The 20,309-nt window shown below is 43.8% G+C and overlaps 1 protein-coding gene across 1 annotated transcript in view; it reads right to left on the reverse strand.

Moving 5' to 3' along the window:
• Window positions 1–470: 470 nt before the first annotated feature.
• The window catches only part of LOC124555741 (regucalcin-like), an 86,644-nt gene continuing 66,805 nt past the window's right edge, over window positions 471–20,309 (reverse strand). Inside the window, exon 6 of the mRNA XM_047129765.1 lies at window positions 471–1,102. Within this exon, the coding sequence (XP_046985721.1) occupies window positions 872–1,102 (231 nt within the window). The 3' untranslated portion in view covers window positions 471–871. The remainder of the gene's footprint in view (window positions 1,103–20,309) is intronic.

Genomic DNA, 20,309 nt, shown 5'->3' on the forward strand with positions numbered 1-20,309 from the left:
TGATACTCGCCTATAGCTGTTGTCATTTGTGTTACATTATGCTGGAGAGATGTGTTGAAGTGTTGATACGTATTAATTTAGTAATCTTTGTATATGTATAGCTATTCTTACGATTTAAAAACTCATAATATGGGCCATATGAGAAATAATAATAATAATAATAGTAATAAGTGTTTGAATAAACATTGTTTTCAAATCTAAATTCAATGATTACAGATACGATGGATAATCTCCAAGCACAGCTTTGCCTATGAGCTGCAAGCATAGGTAGTATATAACTTTTGGACAAGGTTTTGATGAATAGTTACCAATTAATTGATGCTTGAATATCTGTCTATGCAAAATTCCTATCTGTTTGCCATACGATAAGTAACCTCGTGTTTCTGTGATTATTTCGTTAAATATTTATGGTTGGATCGCGTTTCCAGTTTTACCTCTGGGGCACAAATATTCATATAGTACAGCATAGCTTAATAGTTCAGGGCTTTATTTAACTGCTTTTGATAGTAGTTCATTTTTATTACACTTACAAAGTGCGACATAAAAGCAAGTGTTCTGTGCTAAGTATGGTAGAATACCCACTTATGCAACCAAAGTCTTCTCCTACACAGACTGAAAGTCGCAACAAGTCACGGAACCACGAGACAGAAGCCACATGGTAGGTGACAACGAGAAAGTATTGACAGACATGCGCAACTACATAATTTTCCGTTTAGTTTCGTATGTCTGTCAGTGGAGAATAAGTAAACCGGTGATACTGGAGGACACTGCGTTAAGAAATGATAGAAGCAGCACATAATCTTTCTAGGTAGTGGCTAGACACGCTAGGAAGAAGAGACAAGTGGCAGGCAGACAGAGCTGTTCCGTCTGCTCAGAGAGAGACGGGCTGGCCGGGCAGGCCAGTCACGCCCAGCCCGGTGACGCGGAACGTGCTGCCCGACAGCGGCCAGCGGCGCAGCTGCTCGGCGGTCAGCTCGTCCCGCGCTGACGTCACAAACAGCTCGTCCAGCTTCTCTCCGCCGAACGCCACCGAAGTTATCTTCGGAGCTGGCATCTCGACCCTCTTCAGCAGCTTCCCAGTCGAGGGGTTCACTTGAATAACCTGAAACGGCGCAGAACCACCCGAGTCTCAATAACATTAGCCAACACTGGAAATGTAGTCTACTGTACAGTTAATTAGCATCCACGTTGTGCGTCGTTTATGTTTCTTGGAAATTTATTAGTGCCGCATGCGGGGCACCAATACTATATCTACATCTGCCTCAATACTCTACAAGCCAGCTTAAGGTATCTGGTTCAAATGGTTCAAATGGCTCTGAGCACTATGGGACTTAACATCTGAGGTCATCAGTCCCCTAGAACTTAGAACTACTTAAACCTAACTAATCTAAGGACATCACACACATCCATGCCCGAGGCAGGATTCGAACCTACGACCGTAGCGGTCACGCGGTTCCAGACTGAAGCGCCGAAAACCGCACGGTCACACCGGCCGGCCAAGGTATCTGGAGTCGTACCACTATCTACTTCCACCTTCTCTGTTGCAACTGCGAACGGTGCATGGGAAGAATGATTGTCGATAAACTTTAATCTTAGTTCCGTTTTCTCGATTCGGTGGTCATTTCGTGACATACAGGGTGAATCACCTACAACTTGCACCGCAGATATTGCGGAAATGCAAAATGCTATTGATGTGCGGTTTTCATGGAATGGAATGGTAGTCAGGGGCTCGTATTGTTAGCCAATAAACAGGTTATAATAATACTTAGAAAGTCTAGGTGGTAGGTTCCTGTGGGACCAAACTGCAGAGGTCATCGGTCCCTAGGCTTACACACTACTTAATCTAAATAAAATTAATTTACGCTAAGGACAATACACACACCCATGCCCGAGGATGGACTCGACCCTCCGACAGGGGGAGCCGCGCGAACTGTGGCAAGGCGCCCCGGACCGCGCAGCTACCCCACGCGGCTAGAAAGTGTATTTTTTGTGCAAACTTACACTTATTAAATGTAACAACGCCTGCTGACACCAACAAACTAAAAGTAACATAAATTAGAATGTCAGTGGTGTTTGTTGCGGGATTTTAGTGCGAATCGTTCACGAGATACTGTATTTTGAAAAGTTTCCACACCAACACAGTTTCCACACCGACACTTATTTGTGCCATTCAAACTGCGTCGTTGCTGGGTACTATGTTGTAATGTTAGGTTACAGTGTGCTTGTGTGTTCCTTGAGTGCATTGCGACTTGCTAGTCAGTTAGTGTGTGGCAACAGTCAGAGCAGTGCGTCGTGAGTGGATGCAGCCTCCTAACAGACCGTTTTCCACGGATGCTAGAAGACGTTCCTCTGCAGACTAGGAGGAACCTGTGATACCAACAGCCCATAGTGCACAAAGTACTATATCATGTCTTCACGAATTGTTTCCAAACCGTTGGGTTGGCCGCAGAGAACCTGTGCTTTGGCCCGCCCGTTCTCCGGATTTGATGCCTGTAGGCTTTTCTCTGTGAGTAAAGCTGAAAGACGTTGTCTGCAAGGACATATAAACTATATACCGCTCGTACATCTCCACTGAAATGGTAGCACGTGTGCAGCAGTCGTTCCATACCAACTGGAAGCGAGTATTCCCGCTATCAGTAGTCATTTTGAACACAACCTGTGATGGTCAATTGTCTCGTTACTAGTCACAATCCACGTAACTACTGTATGCACTTGTGTTGTTCTTTAGTGTGTGCTACCACAGGTATTGTACAAGTGCTGGTGTGGGAACTTTCCAATATACCATATCTTGTAAACAACTCGCACTAAAATCCTGTAACAAACACCTCTGACATTCTGATTCAGCCTACTTTTTGTTTGCTAATATTAATAGTCATTGTTTCATTTAAAATGTATATCTGCTCAAAAATACACTTTATAAATGTTATTGTAATCTGTTTGTTGGCTAGCAATTCGAGCCGTTATCAATCATTTGTGTGAAAACCACACATCAGTAGTACTTTCCATTTCCACAATATTTACGATGCAAAGTTTAGGCGATTCGCCGAGTATACAGGTATGTGGGAGGACGTAATATATTGCCCTGCTCTTCCCCGCACATATTCACTCGCTCCTGGAGTCAGTTTCCGGAACAGACTGGAATTAGTGCAAGGGGCATAGCAGCATGTTCATGGTTCACGAGTCACCATTGGCTGTCCTTGATGTGTGCAGTGACAAAGAGCGGGATGCTAATTTATCTGGAGCAAACTGTGGATATATCAAAGGGCATTTTACAATAGGGACTAATCGAATGAGGCGGTGTGGTTGTTCAGATACTGAGGATGGATGGAGATTGCTCTGTCCGGCAATTCTGATTTATGTTTTCCGTGTTTTTCCTAAATCATCATCATTTCAGGCAAATGTCTGGATAGTGCCTTCATCAAGGCTACGGCCAACCATCTGTCCTGTCCTCATAAATATACACTTATATATTTTTGAGCTATTTATTTCCATTGTATTATGATGTCAAATCCTGCATCATTGTAAGATGATCCGTGAATGAATAAGTAAATAAATAAATAAATAGTAAAGCTCATCGTGATGCACAAAACCTCTCTTGCAGCGTCTGTCACTGCAGTTCGTTGAGCGCCTCCGTTAACACTATCGCATCAGCTAAACCATTGATCATGACCAAAACGTCACTTTTCTTTGGGTCTTGTCTATCTCCTTTACTAATTCAACTCGGTAAATATCCCTAGATTGACGATCACTATTCAATAAATGGCGGAACAAGTGTTCTGCAAGCCCTTTCTTTCGTGAATGAACTACACATCCAAAACATTTTCGCAATAAATGTCACTGTGAATTGTACTGTAATTACTATTGTACAGTAGTTACTGTTCCAGTGACCAGTCGCCAATCATATAATTTTACACCAGTCGAATTCATCGCCTATTTATGCGCTGTATGTTACATTCGTTTATGTTCAGGCTCAACAGTGTGTGGTGGATAACAACGATGTTATTTGCTTCACGATAGAAATCGTTTTTTTGCCCATAAGTAAATTCTTTGCTTATGCGAAAGTTAATGGGGAAGTTAATTTTATGCAGTTATCAATTTTTACCACTATTCTGGAAGTTAATTAAGGGTTAATGAACTATCACGTTATTTAGATTCAGAAACTAATTTGTATTAATTATTTATTTACTACAAAAATTAGTACTTGCCTGCAGCTTACGAAATCATATTAGACAGGATTTGGTGCATCAGATACAGGTATGTGAAAATGATAGATTACACTTTCGTTTATTTGTACAAAACATACTGACTTGAACGAAAACCAGAAACAAGCCTTCGTTGTGGCTTAGACAATGACACACATATGCCCTCACATTCACAGGCATGAACCAGAATACAGATAACACATTCGGCTTGCAGTCTAAATTCTCAAAATACCGGTGGATAAAAAGTGTTAGTGTGTTAGAGTAAAATCAGCCATTGGCAGTGTTTTTGAGAGAAGATGGCCAGAATCTGACGAAATGGATTAATAGATTCGACCATGACCTAAAAACAACAGATGAGATGACGTGATGCATCTAGCGATCTGTTGAAGACCAGAAAGCAACAGCTTGGCAGAGAAGATACAGCATGTGACAATACTGTTAACACTGTTCGCTTTTCTATAAGTCTTTCTTTGGCGATACTTCAATATGATACCCAGGGAAGGCTGATTACCACATTTTCTCTAACAACAGGTGTTAGCATAATTCACACAGATCAAGTAGTATATGTATGGGGCTTCCAGCACACTTTGCAATTAAATATCCTTGAAAAGTTCAAACATTAGTGTGACTGGATGCATCCCAGAAATAATGGTGTCATAAATAACCTTCAATGCATGATGTTATCAATATGGCACTGACGCAAAATTAAAAAATTCAGGATGACAGGTTATTTAAAAAATCTGTCAGTTAAAAAATTTATAAGATTGCAAGATGGTGGATATAGTAAAGTTGTGTTTTTGTAACCTGTGGCTTAAACACTTTAGTGGCGCAAAAGACGGTGTTGAGAATGAGTCACGTTTGAGTCATCACACACAATTCTACACATCATCAAATGGGGGTGACAGATTCTTGCAGATGATAAGCAGCTGTCTTTAAGAATGAGAGCGAAGGAACCAAAGATATGTAAAGACATTCTAAGTACGAACATTCGCTGTCACTGCAGATATCCTGCAATGTACGACCACGGTGTGTGAGGTAATGGGCGAGTTGTGGCGCCCTGAAAATATTCTAAGTTCAGAGTCAGCACGGCCGCGCGGGCCGCGTGGTAGGCCGCCCGTGTGGTGCCGAACGTTAGCCGGGGTCCAGGCTGACCATGTGGCTAGGAATTCCTTGGTGGCGCTGTGTTGATGAAGGAGACATCCCGGGAGTGCCAAAGATGGCAGACATTGTGAAACCTTACCGGCAGACATTTCACAGTTCGTATAGAAATTAATAGTAGCCACATGAATCATGATACCTCAGAAAGAAACATGTACACTCTTTGACATAAAATTCGACCGGCGGCCGGCCGCTTCAGAGGCTAAGTCCGCGCCGATCGCGACATGGGACAATAAAACTGGCCAACTCGCTAATTCTCTAAGTCCGGTTATCTGCACAATCTGGCAACACTGCAGACTGCGGCACTTCCTGGAGGAAAACTTGTCCCATGATAGAGAAACACTAGGCTGATTACGCCTGTGGTCTAGCGGTAGCGTGCGTTGTTTCTGTTCGTAATGTCAGTTGATCGAGAGCAGCTGGCATAAAATATTTTTATAGCCTCTTCTGTCTGAATGGTGAAGACGTGAATGTAATAGTAGCGCAGATTCAATCTATTTCGCTTTCTGACACACCGATATCAAAATTTTATCCAGTAACGATTTTGCGGCAGATTTCCTGCAGACTGTCCTCCTCTGGACGCCGTATGCGGCAAAGCTCCGGGATCCATTTGCTGGCTACCGGCAGCGGCCGTGGCGACAGCAGCGGCGCTGCACTCCCCCGTTCTTTATCGAAAGCGCCTGCTCCCGCTCATCGCTTTTGATGATTTAAAACGCTTTATTATTAAATGTTGCTCCACAGAAAATTTCTACGATTTCCATTCACGCTCAAAAGCAACGGAGACAGACGCCCTGATTAGTAGGCGGGTATTATGGTTCAAATGGCTCTGAGCACTATGGGACTTAACATCGATGGTCATCAGTCCCCTAGAACTTAGAACTACTTAAACCTAACTAACCTAAGGACAGCACACAACACCCAGCCATCACGAGGCAGAGAAAATCCCTGACCCCGCCGCGAATTGAACCCGGGAACCCGGGCGTGGGAAGCGAGAACGCTACCGCACGACCACGAGATGCGGGCGCGGGTATTATATTACATTAATCGGCAAGAGCTGAGTATGGCCCGAAATTAATTTTATAGACTGGGACGAAATTAAACCACCTCGCTACATTCTTGGAGTCCAGAAATTAATTATGCTTTCTAAGTGTCTCATCTTACAGTGGATTCTATCGTACGAGTCTTCGATGTGGAAAACGAATGTCAAGTGAATTTAGCGAGGTAACGCCGGCCTACACCCGGAAGTAAATGCACTATCAGAGTGTTGACAAATACTTGCTACGACGCTGCCATTTCTCGGTTCTCTTACGAGGCAGCTCTTCAGCGAAATGCTTGCCGTGATTCTCCGATACGGTCCTTCAGAGTGGAGACGCGCGCGCACGTTTGGTTTTTATGCGGCGTTCTCCCCTGATGGTTTCTGACGTCGCCTTGTGGGCTATGTCTACATTTGAGACATTCAATTATCATTAATCCAGAATGATACAAGTTTCAGCTTCCGGCGTGGAAGAAGGCTGTTGACGCCGACATTATATCATTTCAACGTAGGGAAAGCAAAACGGGTCATTCAATGTTTCTCATTCAACATAAAGCATGTGAGATAATTTTCCGTAACGTTCATAATCATCTAAAAATACAAACGAAGTAAAAATACATCTGAAGCTCATTCGAATTGAATATAATGTAAGATACCAAATGCTTTGCACCTCGATGTCGAATTTGTCCACGTGCAATCTTTTTCAGCATACAAAAAGAATGTCATGATTACCACGAGAATGAAGAAATATGTTGGTACGGATGGAAGCAAGGAGAGACGCAGTCAACAAATATTCGATTCCTCATGGCATTCATTTCATTTAAGACGTAAGAAGAGTTAAAGCGGGATATTACTTTCGTTAACACGAAAGATATGCCGCACATATTGATAACGAGGAAGTCTGCGTCTTCATACGTTTCCTCCTTGAAATCTGTATGCTCTCTTATATACTAAGTGTGGTGTCACCGCCGGACACCACACTTGCTAGGTGGTAGCTTTAAATCGGCCGCGGTCCATTAGTACATGTCGGACCCGCGTGTCGCCACTGTGTGATCGCAGACCGAGCGCCACCACAAGGCAGGTCTCGAGATACGGGATAGCACTCGCCCCAGTTGTACGGACGACTTTGCTAGCGACTACACGGACGAAGCCTCGCTCATTTGCAGAGCAGATAGTTAGAATAGCCTTCAGCTAAGTCAATGGCTACGACCTAGCAAGGCGCCATTAATAACATTGCATGTATCTATGGAGTCTCACTTATATCGTCAATAGCGATGTACCAAGGATGGATTAAAGTTAAGTATTCCAGAAGCTACGTACTTTTCTTTATAGCATTCATTACATATCCTGTTTCAGACCTCACGCCCATCTGCTAGCTTAGCGCGTGCCTTTCGGCTTCCTCTCATTGTGTCTTGGCTGTCTTGTCTAGACACAACATTTTTGGCGACGAGTCAACGGAAAGGGTCTTGTTTTTTCTAATTGCTTACATTTACTTGTGTCATGGCTTCGCCAGATGTACTGTCCGAATTTTATCGCTTGCAGAATCAGCAGACGCAGGCGTTATTGGATGCCCTTGGACAGCTCTTCCAGGGTCAACGTGCACTGCAAAACGATGCGGCAGCCGCCGCTACACCGCTACCGCAGCCACAACATGCAGTTGCACCACCATTCCGTAATTTTCAAGCAGACGAGGAAACATGGACGGAGTGGTCACGCCAGTTTGGATTTCATCTCGCCGCCTACAGAATTCAAGGTAACGAGCGGCAGCCTCATTTATTGGCGTGTGTAGCGGTGCAAACGTACCGTGTGATAGTGAAATTGTTTCCCCGACGCGACGTAACAACTCTGTCCTACGAAGAAATTTTGTCGGCATTGGATGCCTATTTCAAGGAAACAGTTAATGTAGTTGCAAAAAGGTATACTTTCTTTCGTACAAAACGTACGGCCGGTCAAACTAATAGGGAGTGGGTTGCAACATTGCAATGCCTTACAAGGGATTGTGCTTTTGAGTGTGAATGTGGACTCCCTTATTCAGATACTATGGTACGTGATGTTAGTATACGGGAACAGATTTTGAAACTAGTTAATCCCTCCCTTCAACAAGTGATACACATATTGGATAGACAAGACACACTTGACTTTGCTCAGGAATCATTTGCAACTTCGCCAGCCGTGTGTACCATTAACCGGCCCGCCGGGCGCGCTGCACGGACCGGTCAACTGCCCTCGTGCACGTCCGCGCAGCTGTCGCCACGCTCTAAACCAGGTGTGCCGCGCCAGCATACAAATGCAGTGAAATCATGCCCGCGGTGTGCTACTAGACATTCGCGTGAAAATTGCCCGTCACGCCAAGCTATTTGCTTTTTCTGTAATAAAAAAGGACATGTTCAAAGTGTTTGCCAGAAAAAGCTCGGATCAGACAATCACAACCATTCCAGGCCCTTTGCTTCGCGCCGGAATCGAACCAAGAATACTCAGGCTCGTGAACCTTCGCCCATGGACATTCATGTAGTTAATTCCACTTCGTCCAGTGCCACTGTCTCTAACAGTGACTGTGTTCGTCCCACACAAAGTGTGCGTCGACGTCGCCGGAAATCACGTCAATTAGCAAGTGATGCTGTACCTGTATCAGTTCAAATTGCACGAGACCGTCGCTCTTGTCGTCAGCAGGACAATAAACTTTTTGTAGATTTGGACTTTAATGGCAAGGTCATACCATTCCAGCTCGATACCGGAGCTGCAGTTTCATTGATCAATCACGACACGTACAAACAACTGGGCAAACCTCCGTTGCGTGCCGTGAATGTTAAGTTACATAGTTATTCCGGACAGCATATCCCTGTGTTAGGACAGTGCACTCTTCTTGCAACATACAAGGGACAAACAAAACTTGTGTCATTTTACGTTCTTCGTTCTTCTACTGCAGTGAACTTGTTTGGTTTAGATATATTTCAGTTGTTTAACATGTCTATAGTAAATCAGGTCCTATCATGAACCAGACTGTGCCTTCAGAAAGTGTTTCTCGTCTGTGTGAAGAATTTGCCGACATTTTTGCACCGGGCTTAGGTTGCGCTCAGAACTATGAAGCACATTTGGAACTGAAAGTAAACGTGCAACCGAAATTTTTCAGAGCGCGCAATGTTCCTCACGCATTGCGTGATGAGGTCGCAAGAACATTACACGATTTAGAATCACAAGGTGTAATTGAACGTGTGCAGGCTTCTCTCTGGGCCTCACCCTTAGTAATTTTGCCGAAACCTTCCGCAAAATTGAGACTTTGCGTGGACTTCAAGGCCACAGTGAATCCACAACTAGTGATTGCAACTTTTCCCTTACCCCGCCCGGAAGATCTTTTTGCTAAACTGTGCCCGGGTAAATATTTTTCGAAGTTGGACCTAGCGGATGCGTACTTGCAACTCCCAGTGGACGCCGAATCCCAGCGCGTCTTGGTGGTTAACACGCATCTTGGTTTGTACCGATTCAAAAGACTGCCATTCGGATGTGCATTCGCCCCTGCATTGTTTCAGCAATATTTACAAACTGTTTGTGCGTCGGTCCCTACTGCAGCGAACTATCTGGACGATATTGTGATCTCCGGAAAGACAGCAGATGAGCATTTAGCACACCTACGAACATTATTTCACGTGTTGCGACAAAATGGTCTTCACTTGCGGAAGGACAAATGTGTGTTTTTTGCTCGTGAATTACCATACCAGGGACATGTCATCAATGCCCAAGCCATACATCCGAGTCCAGAGCACCTCCGTGCCATACAAGACTTGCCTTCCCCGCAGAATTTGAAGCAGCTACAGAGTGTGATGGGTAAAATTAACTATTATCATCGCTTTCTGCGCAATGCCTCTTCCATTTCAGCTCCGCTTCATCGCTTAAGCCGTAAAGGTGTTCCGTTCGTCTGGACGACGGAATGCGAACGCGCTTTTCGCCAGTTGAAATCGGCGTTGCTTTCAAATACTTGCCTTACGCCATTCCATCCCCAGAAACCCCTTTTGTTGATGGTAGATGCATCGGATTTCGGGATCGGTGCTGTGCTTGCGCACAAAGATGGGTCGCATGATCGACCTATTGCCTTTGCGTCCAAATTGCTCTCATCTGCGCAAAGAAATTATTCCCAGATAGAGAAAGAAGCTTTGGCTCTCATATTTGGTGTTAATAAGTTTCATGATTTCTTGTATGGTCGTCACTTTACCATCATCACAGACCACAAACCTTTGACATCGCTTTTTCATCCGAACAAGCCTGTACCTCCACGTACAGCGCAGAAATTCATTCGCTGGTCTATTTTCCTCTCACAGTACCGCTACGATATCTTGTATCGGTCCACTGCTAAGCACGGAAACGCCGATGCGTTGTCCCGTTTGCCTGTTGCTGAGGATAGAGCATTCGATTCTTCCAAACTTGCTTGCATGTTCATTGATTCGGAAACCGATGAAGTGGTCGAATCGTTTCCGATTGATTTTCGTCGTGTAGCTACAGCCACAGCTGCTGACCCTGTCCTGGCTACCGTTTTGCGTTTTGTTGCTACTCAATGGCCCTTGTCAAAGTCGCGGATCGAGGATCCGCTGGTTCGCCGATTTTTTGCTCACAAGGAGAGACTTTTTGTACGACGTGGTGTTTTGTTGTTGCATTCTGATAATGATCAGTCCAGAGTCGTGGTCCCTCGTTCGTTACAGTCCTCTGTCTTAAAGCTTCTTCACCAAGGCCATTGGGGTATAGTGCGAACGAAACAACTTGCTCGTCAGCACTGTACTTGGTTCGGAATCGATGCTGCGATTACGAATATGTGTTCTTCTTGCATGGCGTATGCCGAACACCAATCCGCACCGCCGCGGAAAGTCTTTGCATGGCCACAAGCCACTTCCCCTTGGCAACGCTTGCACATCGATTTTGCTGGTCCATTCTGGAATGCTCGATGGTTGGTTGTGGTAGATGCCTTCAGTAATTTTCCTTTTGTTGTCCGGATGTCTTCCACGACGTCATCTGCCACCATCCAAGCGTTGTCTGCTGTCTTTTGCATTGAAGGTCTTCCGCAGACTATTGTTTCCGACAATGGCCCACAATTCTTGTCCGCAGAATTTCAGTCATTCTGCCGGGCCAATGGTATTCAACATCTGACATCTGCGCCGTTTTCGCCTCAGTCAAACGGTGCCGCTGAACGATTGGTCCGGACTTTCAAGTCACAGATGTTGAAGTTAAAAGAGTCGAATTCTCGGGAGGACGCATTGTAGCCCTTTTTGTCTTCGTATCGCTCTCAGCCCCGAGATGGTCGCTCGCCGGCTGAGTTGCTCCACGGTCGCCCTCATCGAACCTTGATGTCTTTGCTGCATCCACCGCATCAGGTTTCTGTGCAGCGGCAGACTTCCGCTTTTGCTCCAGGCGACGTTGTATTCTATCGCAACTATCGAGGTTCACGGCGTTGGCTCGCAGGGCGCATTCTTCGCTGCCTCGGCCGCGCGATATATTTGGTTTTGGGGGCCTCTGGTGAGGTGCGTCGGCATCTCAATCAGCTGCGCCTCTGTCGTCGCACGGGTTCTGCCGCTCCCCGTCTGCTTTCAGCGACAGTGCCGTCCGGTCAGCGCCCTGGGGACCCATCTACTGGCTCGCCTCATCCCCAGGTGTTACCGACGATGCCTTCCATTTTGCCCCATGGCGACGCGCCGCCGCAGCAGCCGCCGCCGCCGCTGCCTGTTCTCCCGCCGGCGCCGCCCGCAGTGGACGCTTCGCTGCGGCCGCCACGCGCCTCCCTGGGTCACGCGCCGCCGACCGCTTCCCGTGACCAGCTGTCCTCAGCCATGGAACTCTTGCCCGCTCCGGACCACATGACGTCATCGCGCGTCGGATACCCCGACGCAATGGAGGTCGACCCTTCGGCCCCTCCTGTCTCTTTACGGGCGCATACACCGCATGTTGACGTGCACCCTGGACTAGGTTTTCAGGCGTTTCCTAGATCCCCTCGGACCGAATGGCCGGGTGCGGGTGGCACAGCCTCGCCTGTTGTTAGGCTCCCCACCTCATCGCATACGTCAACATGGGGTCCTCCCCACGGCGGGCGGAAGCCTTATAACACGACCGTTCGCCGATTTGCGGGGGAGGAATGTGGTGTCACCGCCGGACACCACACTTGCTAGGTGGTAGCTTTAAATCGGCCGCGGTCCATTAGTACATGTCGGACCCGCGTGTCGCCACTGTGTGATCGCAGACCGAGCGCCACCACAAGGCAGGTCTCGAGATACGGGATAGCACTCGCCCCAGTTGTACGGACGACTTTGCTAGCGACTACACGGACGAAGCCTCGCTCATTTGCAGAGCAGATAGTTAGAATAGCCTTCAGCTAAGTCAATGGCTACGACCTAGCAAGGCGCCATTAGTAACATTGCATGTATCTATGGAGTCTCACTTATATCGTCAATAGCGATGTACCAAGGATGGATTAAAGTTAAGTATTCCAGAAGCTACGTACTTTTCTTTATAGCATTCATTACGTATCCTGTTTCAAACCTCACGCCCATCTGCTAGCTTAGCGCGTGCCTTTCGGCTTCCTCTCATTGTGTCTAGGCGGTCTTGTCTAGACACAACACTAAGTAGCCTGATCATTGTTTCAGTAATGTTACCCTCTTGTTTGACCCCGTAACGATGAACAGATTACAAATGCATGTCTCTGCATGAAAGTAGCTGTTCGAACCCTTCCTGGGTTGCTTTTTGTGTTTTATTGCTTGGAATTCCTGAAGCAGACCACTGTGCCTTCTCCCCTTGTGGGTTAGGTCTCAAAACTAAACCGCTTTTTATCCAATAGCATAATTTATTCAGACAGCATCAGCACAAGACTGTCAAACAAAGCCTTCCATTTACAGTTGCAACACTCTAACCAGCACTGACCGAAGTGTAATCCACGGTCATGGTCCGAAATTAGCAGCTGTCTGCTACTGTGGCAAAGTCCGTACTACACTTTCGATTCCGCAGCACCATTTTATCTGGTAACACCGTGTAGTTGCAGAGTTGTGCCAGCATGTCTGTCCTCACACTGTCAACTTTATGTATCTCACTTCTCCTGCAGCGTTGATCACGAGGAGCAGAAGTAAATGAGTGTATTCTGCATGAGGTAACATTCAGTATTCCCTTCTTTCATAGCCACTCTTCATGTGCATCGATACCAAATAGGAATGTGAAAACTCTTGCGAATGAGAGAATGACAATAACAATCGTAACAAAAAAATCAAATAATGAACGATGTTTATTCCAACGCAGAACGAGAATGGCTTTAAATATAAAAATCTATATCTATATCCATATCTATTGATCTTTGAGTTGGCACAATGCAAATATATTCTTAGCATTTAGTTACTGAATTTAATTCGGGATGTTTGCAGAGAAAAGGAAAAGTCGGTACTTCTCGCCAGTGTAATATAATGTGAACCAGCAACTACCCTTTCCTTAGAACACGACTCAAGCAGGTCCCCAAGTAGGTGCCAAGGCACTGCTGCATTCTGTTCCCTGACATTGCTCTGATGACGGATAATGCAGATAGTTCCGATTATGAAATACAAAACGTATTGCAGGTTAGTTCCTAGGATAGTAACATTAAATTTGCGTTGTAGACGGCACATGAACGTGACGACTATCCATATTACTCATCAATATAAAAAGACAATATTATGGGAATTTAGCAGGATTACTCAACATGAATTCTGAAATTGGTTGACTGACCGCACAGGTGCTAAACGTCGTCAAGAGTATACGGTGTCCTAATCGCATTAGGAATATGAAGATCGTCTTCGACAGCTCGCAACTTTCACATTGCTATCTCCACCCTACTCCAGACAGCCCTCGGTGGAGTTGCACTAAGTTGCCGATGCAATGTAAGGCCTTCAAACCGACAACAGACCACATATTAAAAAATACAAGCGAGTTCTCTTGCAGCGTAAGCTTATTGTAACTAATCTAAAAATTATTGGACAGGAACACTGTCCTATTCAAAAAAAAGCTGTCCAGCAGGTCCTCTAATCGCTCCCTGGTACAGTCGTTTGACTATTGAAAATGGTTACAACAAGTCACCACTAGAAAACACTGCTCTGTACCGCAATAACTCAAGATGTAAAGTAATACTACGATACTACAAATATCAGGGAACACCTTATCACAGATAAGACTGTCCTTAAGGCTTGTAAGCTCACATTTATTACAATAAATGACATACCTGAAATGTTACCACTCTCATTATTACGTCAGATTGGTAATGCACGTAGTAAGTTCGTCGTATTCATGATTTCCTCTTCAGAGTAACATACCGTACTTATTATTTAACACAAAATGACATTAAAAATTTGAGTTATTCACGAGCAGCTAGTTGAGAATATGTATGAACTTCAAATGACACGACGAACCGTCTTGTTCCGCATGTGGATTCAAACCCAGCTCATGCAGACTAAGCAAAGATTTCGTTACTGACGGAAACTAACAGTCATTCCTGATTAAGCATACAGAGAGTGATATACCTCGATTTTAGACAGTATCAGTTAGCAAATATCAACTTTAAATTGCATAACGCAAACATGTTTAACAGACGCGAATTCCTACCCATCATCTATTGTCCCTGTTAACGAACTACGAGAGATGTTAAATATTGCTTCTTCACAAGTAACTTACTTGAAATGCCGTGAGGTAAAGCTTTGTGTTGGACACGGATTCCAACCCAGAACCTAATCGGATTGCTATCGAAGCACAGTCAAATGTGACATATCGGATTTTCGCGGCAGTAGCTAGATGTTTTAACTGATATGACGAGACGAAACATCAATTTTTTCCTTCCCAGGACTCCTACCCGGCACCTATCGCTGTTATATTCTAGAGAAAACGAACGTTAAATATGGGTTTGTTGCGCCAGCAGTGATATGTGAGCATGTTTGAACTAGAAATAATATGACGAAGAGTTCAGCGCTCACTGGGAATAGAGCCCCACATATATCGTTGTTGACTACACACAAAGAGACGTCAGCTACCGAATTTTTCTCCACCAGCTGCTCAGAGTAACATCTTGAACTTACAGTCATCTCGCAAATAGTTCTGTGTCTCACTGGGAGTTAAAAACGTCAGATATCGTTAGTGTTGACAACGAATGAAAATACATTAAAAATCAAAATTCTTATCCACCAGCAGATAGGTGTTCTCATGCTAGAGCTTGATAATACATAATTAAATCTTTAGTGCCGGGCCAGGATTCGATCCCATTCACGCGTAATATGTGGAGATGTTGAGGAATCTGCAGTTTTGAACAAACAACAAATTGTATCCGAGCTGTATTGTCACGAAGGGATCAAATTCCGCCTTAAGAGCGGTCTGAGTTGCATTCCCAGTTCAGAACCAATCTTATCGACATACAGAAGCTCAGATAAAAGATGGAATAAGTGTCCTGTGACCATACATAGCGTTTGTTTCGTCACTTGAAATAAATAACTAGTATAAGAAAGGTTACTGGTGATAGAGTTTCTACATGTCGCCACTCCAGACTTTATTGTGGTTCAACCTACCGTCTACTTGGTAGAGAAGGAAAATCATCTTTAATGTGAATTTTCAGACCACACTGCCATTACACCTTCTTCACTTGCCTCTTCTCTCATTTTTCTATCGTAACGCCGTTGCGCCACACTGGATGAGAATTCTGACACACAGGCGTCCTGTAGTAATTTGCACCATGTTCAGTAAATTCATTTACTTGATTGACCGAATCACCATGAACTAGCTGCCTCGGCTACCCAGTGCATACATTCCACTCTATATTTTGTAATCACCGAAATAAAATCACGTAACTGCCACCTACACAGAACTGCCAACAGTGTAGGATGCAGAAGTTTAAATAGGAAGTGTTCCTTTCCACTTGAGCCATTCTATTGCGCTATCTGTTTGTAGAAAACGTCGTTCAGTAAAAAAAATAGAAAAGCTGTAACTGTTGTTCTCTCAGAAGTCAAGACCTGGCCATATGCATAATCTCACAGTGCTGTGGAATCAAAAAGTTCTGGAGGAATAGTTGTCGAGCTCTGGAGCTGTTGTAGCTACGTGTCAGCTAGTAGCGTAGATAAGATGTCGCGAGTTAGAATACATTCAGTGCTACATTTTTTAAAACGCAATTCTGCTGTCTGCTGAAGTTGTCAATCTAATGGAACTTTGAACATACTTCCCTTCACTGCTCAACCCAAAGTAGTCGCATGTGGAAAAAGGGCTAACTACTGTGACGTTTTGTTCTGTTCAGGTTTAATAGACAGCAGGCAGCAGATGCATCTCGAAGATGTGTAGGGAGAGCGCATAATGCCATAATATGTCAGAAAAGTATTTTCTACATTAGCTGTCGTGTGGTAGTGAGATTTTATTCTTCTTCAAACTTTGTTTGACAGCTTTAACTCAGAACAAGTTTTCTACATGCATGTAATCAATAAACTGCACGTGCATTGTCATACTGTCATAGATAACATCAGAGAATTCGCATATATCGTTGATGATTAATTTCTCTCTCATGTTTACTATTGTTTTAACAACACTAAAGGAAACCTTACGAAAATTTTGTGCACTGTATTATAAGAAATGAAATAAAACTAACCACGATAACCTTACGACAAAAGTATGTTTTAATAAAACCGAGTATCTGTACACAAATGTGCCTCTATCGACACGAATTAGTAAAATACTACTCACTTAGATTTTGATTGGGTCTGTGTTTCATTGGTATGCTGTGTCGTACTCAAGAGGTATGCAAATGTGGCATTTCATAAATATAGTTACGTATTCCTAGAAACCCAATATTCGTTTGTCAGCAGCGGAAAGAGGCGTTGCCTGTTGTGCAGCATTGTAAGTTTTTCAACATTGCACTATGAGCCGAATGTATTTTTTTGCGATTTCGTTATTGATGTTTGATCCGACTCCTTGTAGCTCTTTCACAGAAGGGATAAAAACGTTGCAGTCAGTGAGACTGGAACTGCAAACCATAACAGACGCTTTTTCACAGATCAGCACGTTACCACAGAGCTGGCGCAGAGGTATGGGTCTGAGCGTCCTCTTACGACAGCAATAGTGCCTAGAACTCGTAAACCGCTACTTAAAGGTCGAGATTAGTTGCGATTTCCACCTGCAATGACTTTCCTGGGCTGAAAACCGTAAATTTACAATCTTTTGTTACCCTTCAAGCGATAATAACTTAGATTATTCAATGGAAATGACAGGTAAAATCAAGTGAACTTTGAAGCTTAATTCCGTGCACACCAGGAAGTAACTCGTCGATCACAGAGTTGCCAAACATACGCTGCCTTGTTGCCAAATCTCAGTTACAGTACCAGCAGGAAGAAGACGAACCGATGTGGTCCTACAGCGGGCTGGGAAGTGACCATAGCTGGTGTCTCCAAGTCGCGGCTGCTACGGCCTGGAATACGTAATGCGTCTGACTCGCTTACCGTAACTAGGTTTAGGGACTGGAGCGTAGTTACTAATAATACTCAGAACTGACTGCAAACTAAGCATCATAAATCAGTAACTCTCATTGTTGTTTTTATATTTCTTTAGTAAGTGTACTCAAAACTAAGAAACTCATTCACTGGCGTTTTCGTGCCTCGCCGATAGTCGATCACAACAAACAAATAAAAATAAAAAAGAATGTTTATGTATATGTGTGTGTGTGTGTGTGTGTGTGTGTGTGTGTGTGAGAGAGAGAGAGAGAGAGAGAGAGAGAGAGAGAGAGAGAGAGAGAGAGATAAAAAAGAATGAGAGTGTAAAAAATTGTTGTAAAGAAATTGAATCATGGTATTTAAAGAAATCTTTCATTGTAATGACACGTTCCACATCATTACGAAATGTCGTATTCATGATCTATGGAACAAGAAGTAATCTAATGTAATGTAATCTAATCTAATCACATCATATTGATGACTAGCCATAAAGAGTCATGAATTACCGAAATTTTTCCCAATACCAGTAACCAAATCTAAACTTGAAAATAAAAGACGACAATTTTTGTAATAAACCGTAACTCCTATCAAGACCCTTTCGTCCCTGTTATCTAACTACGAAAGATGTCTGATATACCTCCATTCTGAAGTAACAAAGTGTGCATGCATTTAAAGATGAAGTGCATGATGTGAACTTCTGTGACGGAGAAACAAACCCAACACATAATCGGATTGTTAACTAAGAAAAATCAAATGTTACGTATCGGTTTTTCTTACGAGCCGCTAGGTGTCTGAATCTAAAATAAGGATACAAACTTTTGTGCCTAAGAGACAATCGAACTGCACACCTACCGTGCATCCACGAATGTAGCTTAAGTATCAGTTTCTTACTCACGAACAGTAAGATGTGTGCGTGTTTGACCAGAAATAACGACACCTGTTGCGATTGTTGGCAACACATGAACAGACATTAAAAATGCGCGTTAATTTTCACTAGCAGGTGGGTGTCCACTTGATTGAGCTGGAAATGAAATTATGAATATTTTTGTACTGTATCAGGATTCGGACTCACATATTTACCTTTGGAGGAGACCTAGAGAAGACTGCAGTCTTGGGAAAAGGAACGAAATGATTGAACTATACTGTTCCGAGAGATTCAGATCCTCGAAATAGGAGATACGAATGCGAATCACAGTCCAGCACCAAATTTTTCGACGTCTCTAGTTCAATCAAGTACAAGTAAACTAAGAGACCTGTCCCTTTAAATGGCTATCGGTTCAGCAAATAAAATAAAATTTGCTAATGTAAGTAAGCTTACTGGCGACTGTATTTCTGTTTACAATGACTTTCGCTATGTCATTTCCCAACGTAAACTGGCTCTGCCCAGTTGGTAATGAAAGAACGTGATGCTTAATGCTGATTCTGGATTATAACGTCTTTCTCTTGAGGTTACCAGAGGTAAAATAAATCTGTTTGTGCCTCTTAAAAGCAAATGCCTGAACCCACGCATTGCACCTGTGATAGTTCGTTCCACCAGACCATTGTGGCCACATTTCCCAGCCCCTGGAGTGTGCTGTAACGGATGATGTGCTTAGCTTACAAAATTAATCACGGTGGAAAAAATGCGAGTCTATTAAATGGTTAAGTAGAAGCAAGCTTCTGACGCAGAGATTATGCTATTCTCATGTCAGCAGGATGTAAAGACTCTTCTAGGCATCATAGGCTGGATGTGAAGCCCTTTTTGATTTTTTACAAATTCAGCAAATTTCTTAGTTCGAGAAAATCCACTGTGAAATGTGAAGTTGCCGGATAATTCGATTATTACTGTTATTATTACTATCATTTAATTCATACCGCTGCTGGAACACGACCGTAGTCTTGAGGTAAAACGCGAGACCAGCTAATTTGACGTCTGGCGACCGAAAGCACATATCGACAAAATTTTTATCGCCCCTTTCCTCTCGGTGCTGAAGCTATGAGTGTAATTCAAGCGAATCTACTATATGATATTATCTGGTCTCGCGTTTTACCTCAAGACTACGGTCGTAGTGAAGAGTATTGTACTAAGACTGGAGTCAAGACTTCCTCTGGGAAGTGCCGCAGTCTACATGTTGCCAGATCGAGCATGTTGCCAGACACAGAATTCTTAGAGGAGCACGACTGTATTGTCCACCTTACGTGAACGACTCGGCGGTCAATTTCTTGGTTTAAGACTGTATCTACAACACATATTGCACGCTGAAGACCCAGAAGAATTAAAAAAACAAAAGTAGTTTATGAGAGCAACGTTAACCATAGCGTTCGAAGTATTCATAGTATTGTATACGTGTGTGTAAACGCCTTCCAATGACCACTCAAGGAAGACAAGGATACACAGTCTAGCTTCAGTATTATAAATACGCCTCAGTTTTTTGATGAACTCAGACTTAGGTTGATAATAATTTTGAATATTTAGCAGCACTGTACCAATTGGTG

The sequence above is a fragment of the Schistocerca americana genome, chromosome X (genome assembly GCF_021461395.2).
Source record: "Schistocerca americana isolate TAMUIC-IGC-003095 chromosome X, iqSchAmer2.1, whole genome shotgun sequence".
Classification (NCBI taxonomy): domain Eukaryota; kingdom Metazoa; phylum Arthropoda; class Insecta; order Orthoptera; family Acrididae; genus Schistocerca; species Schistocerca americana.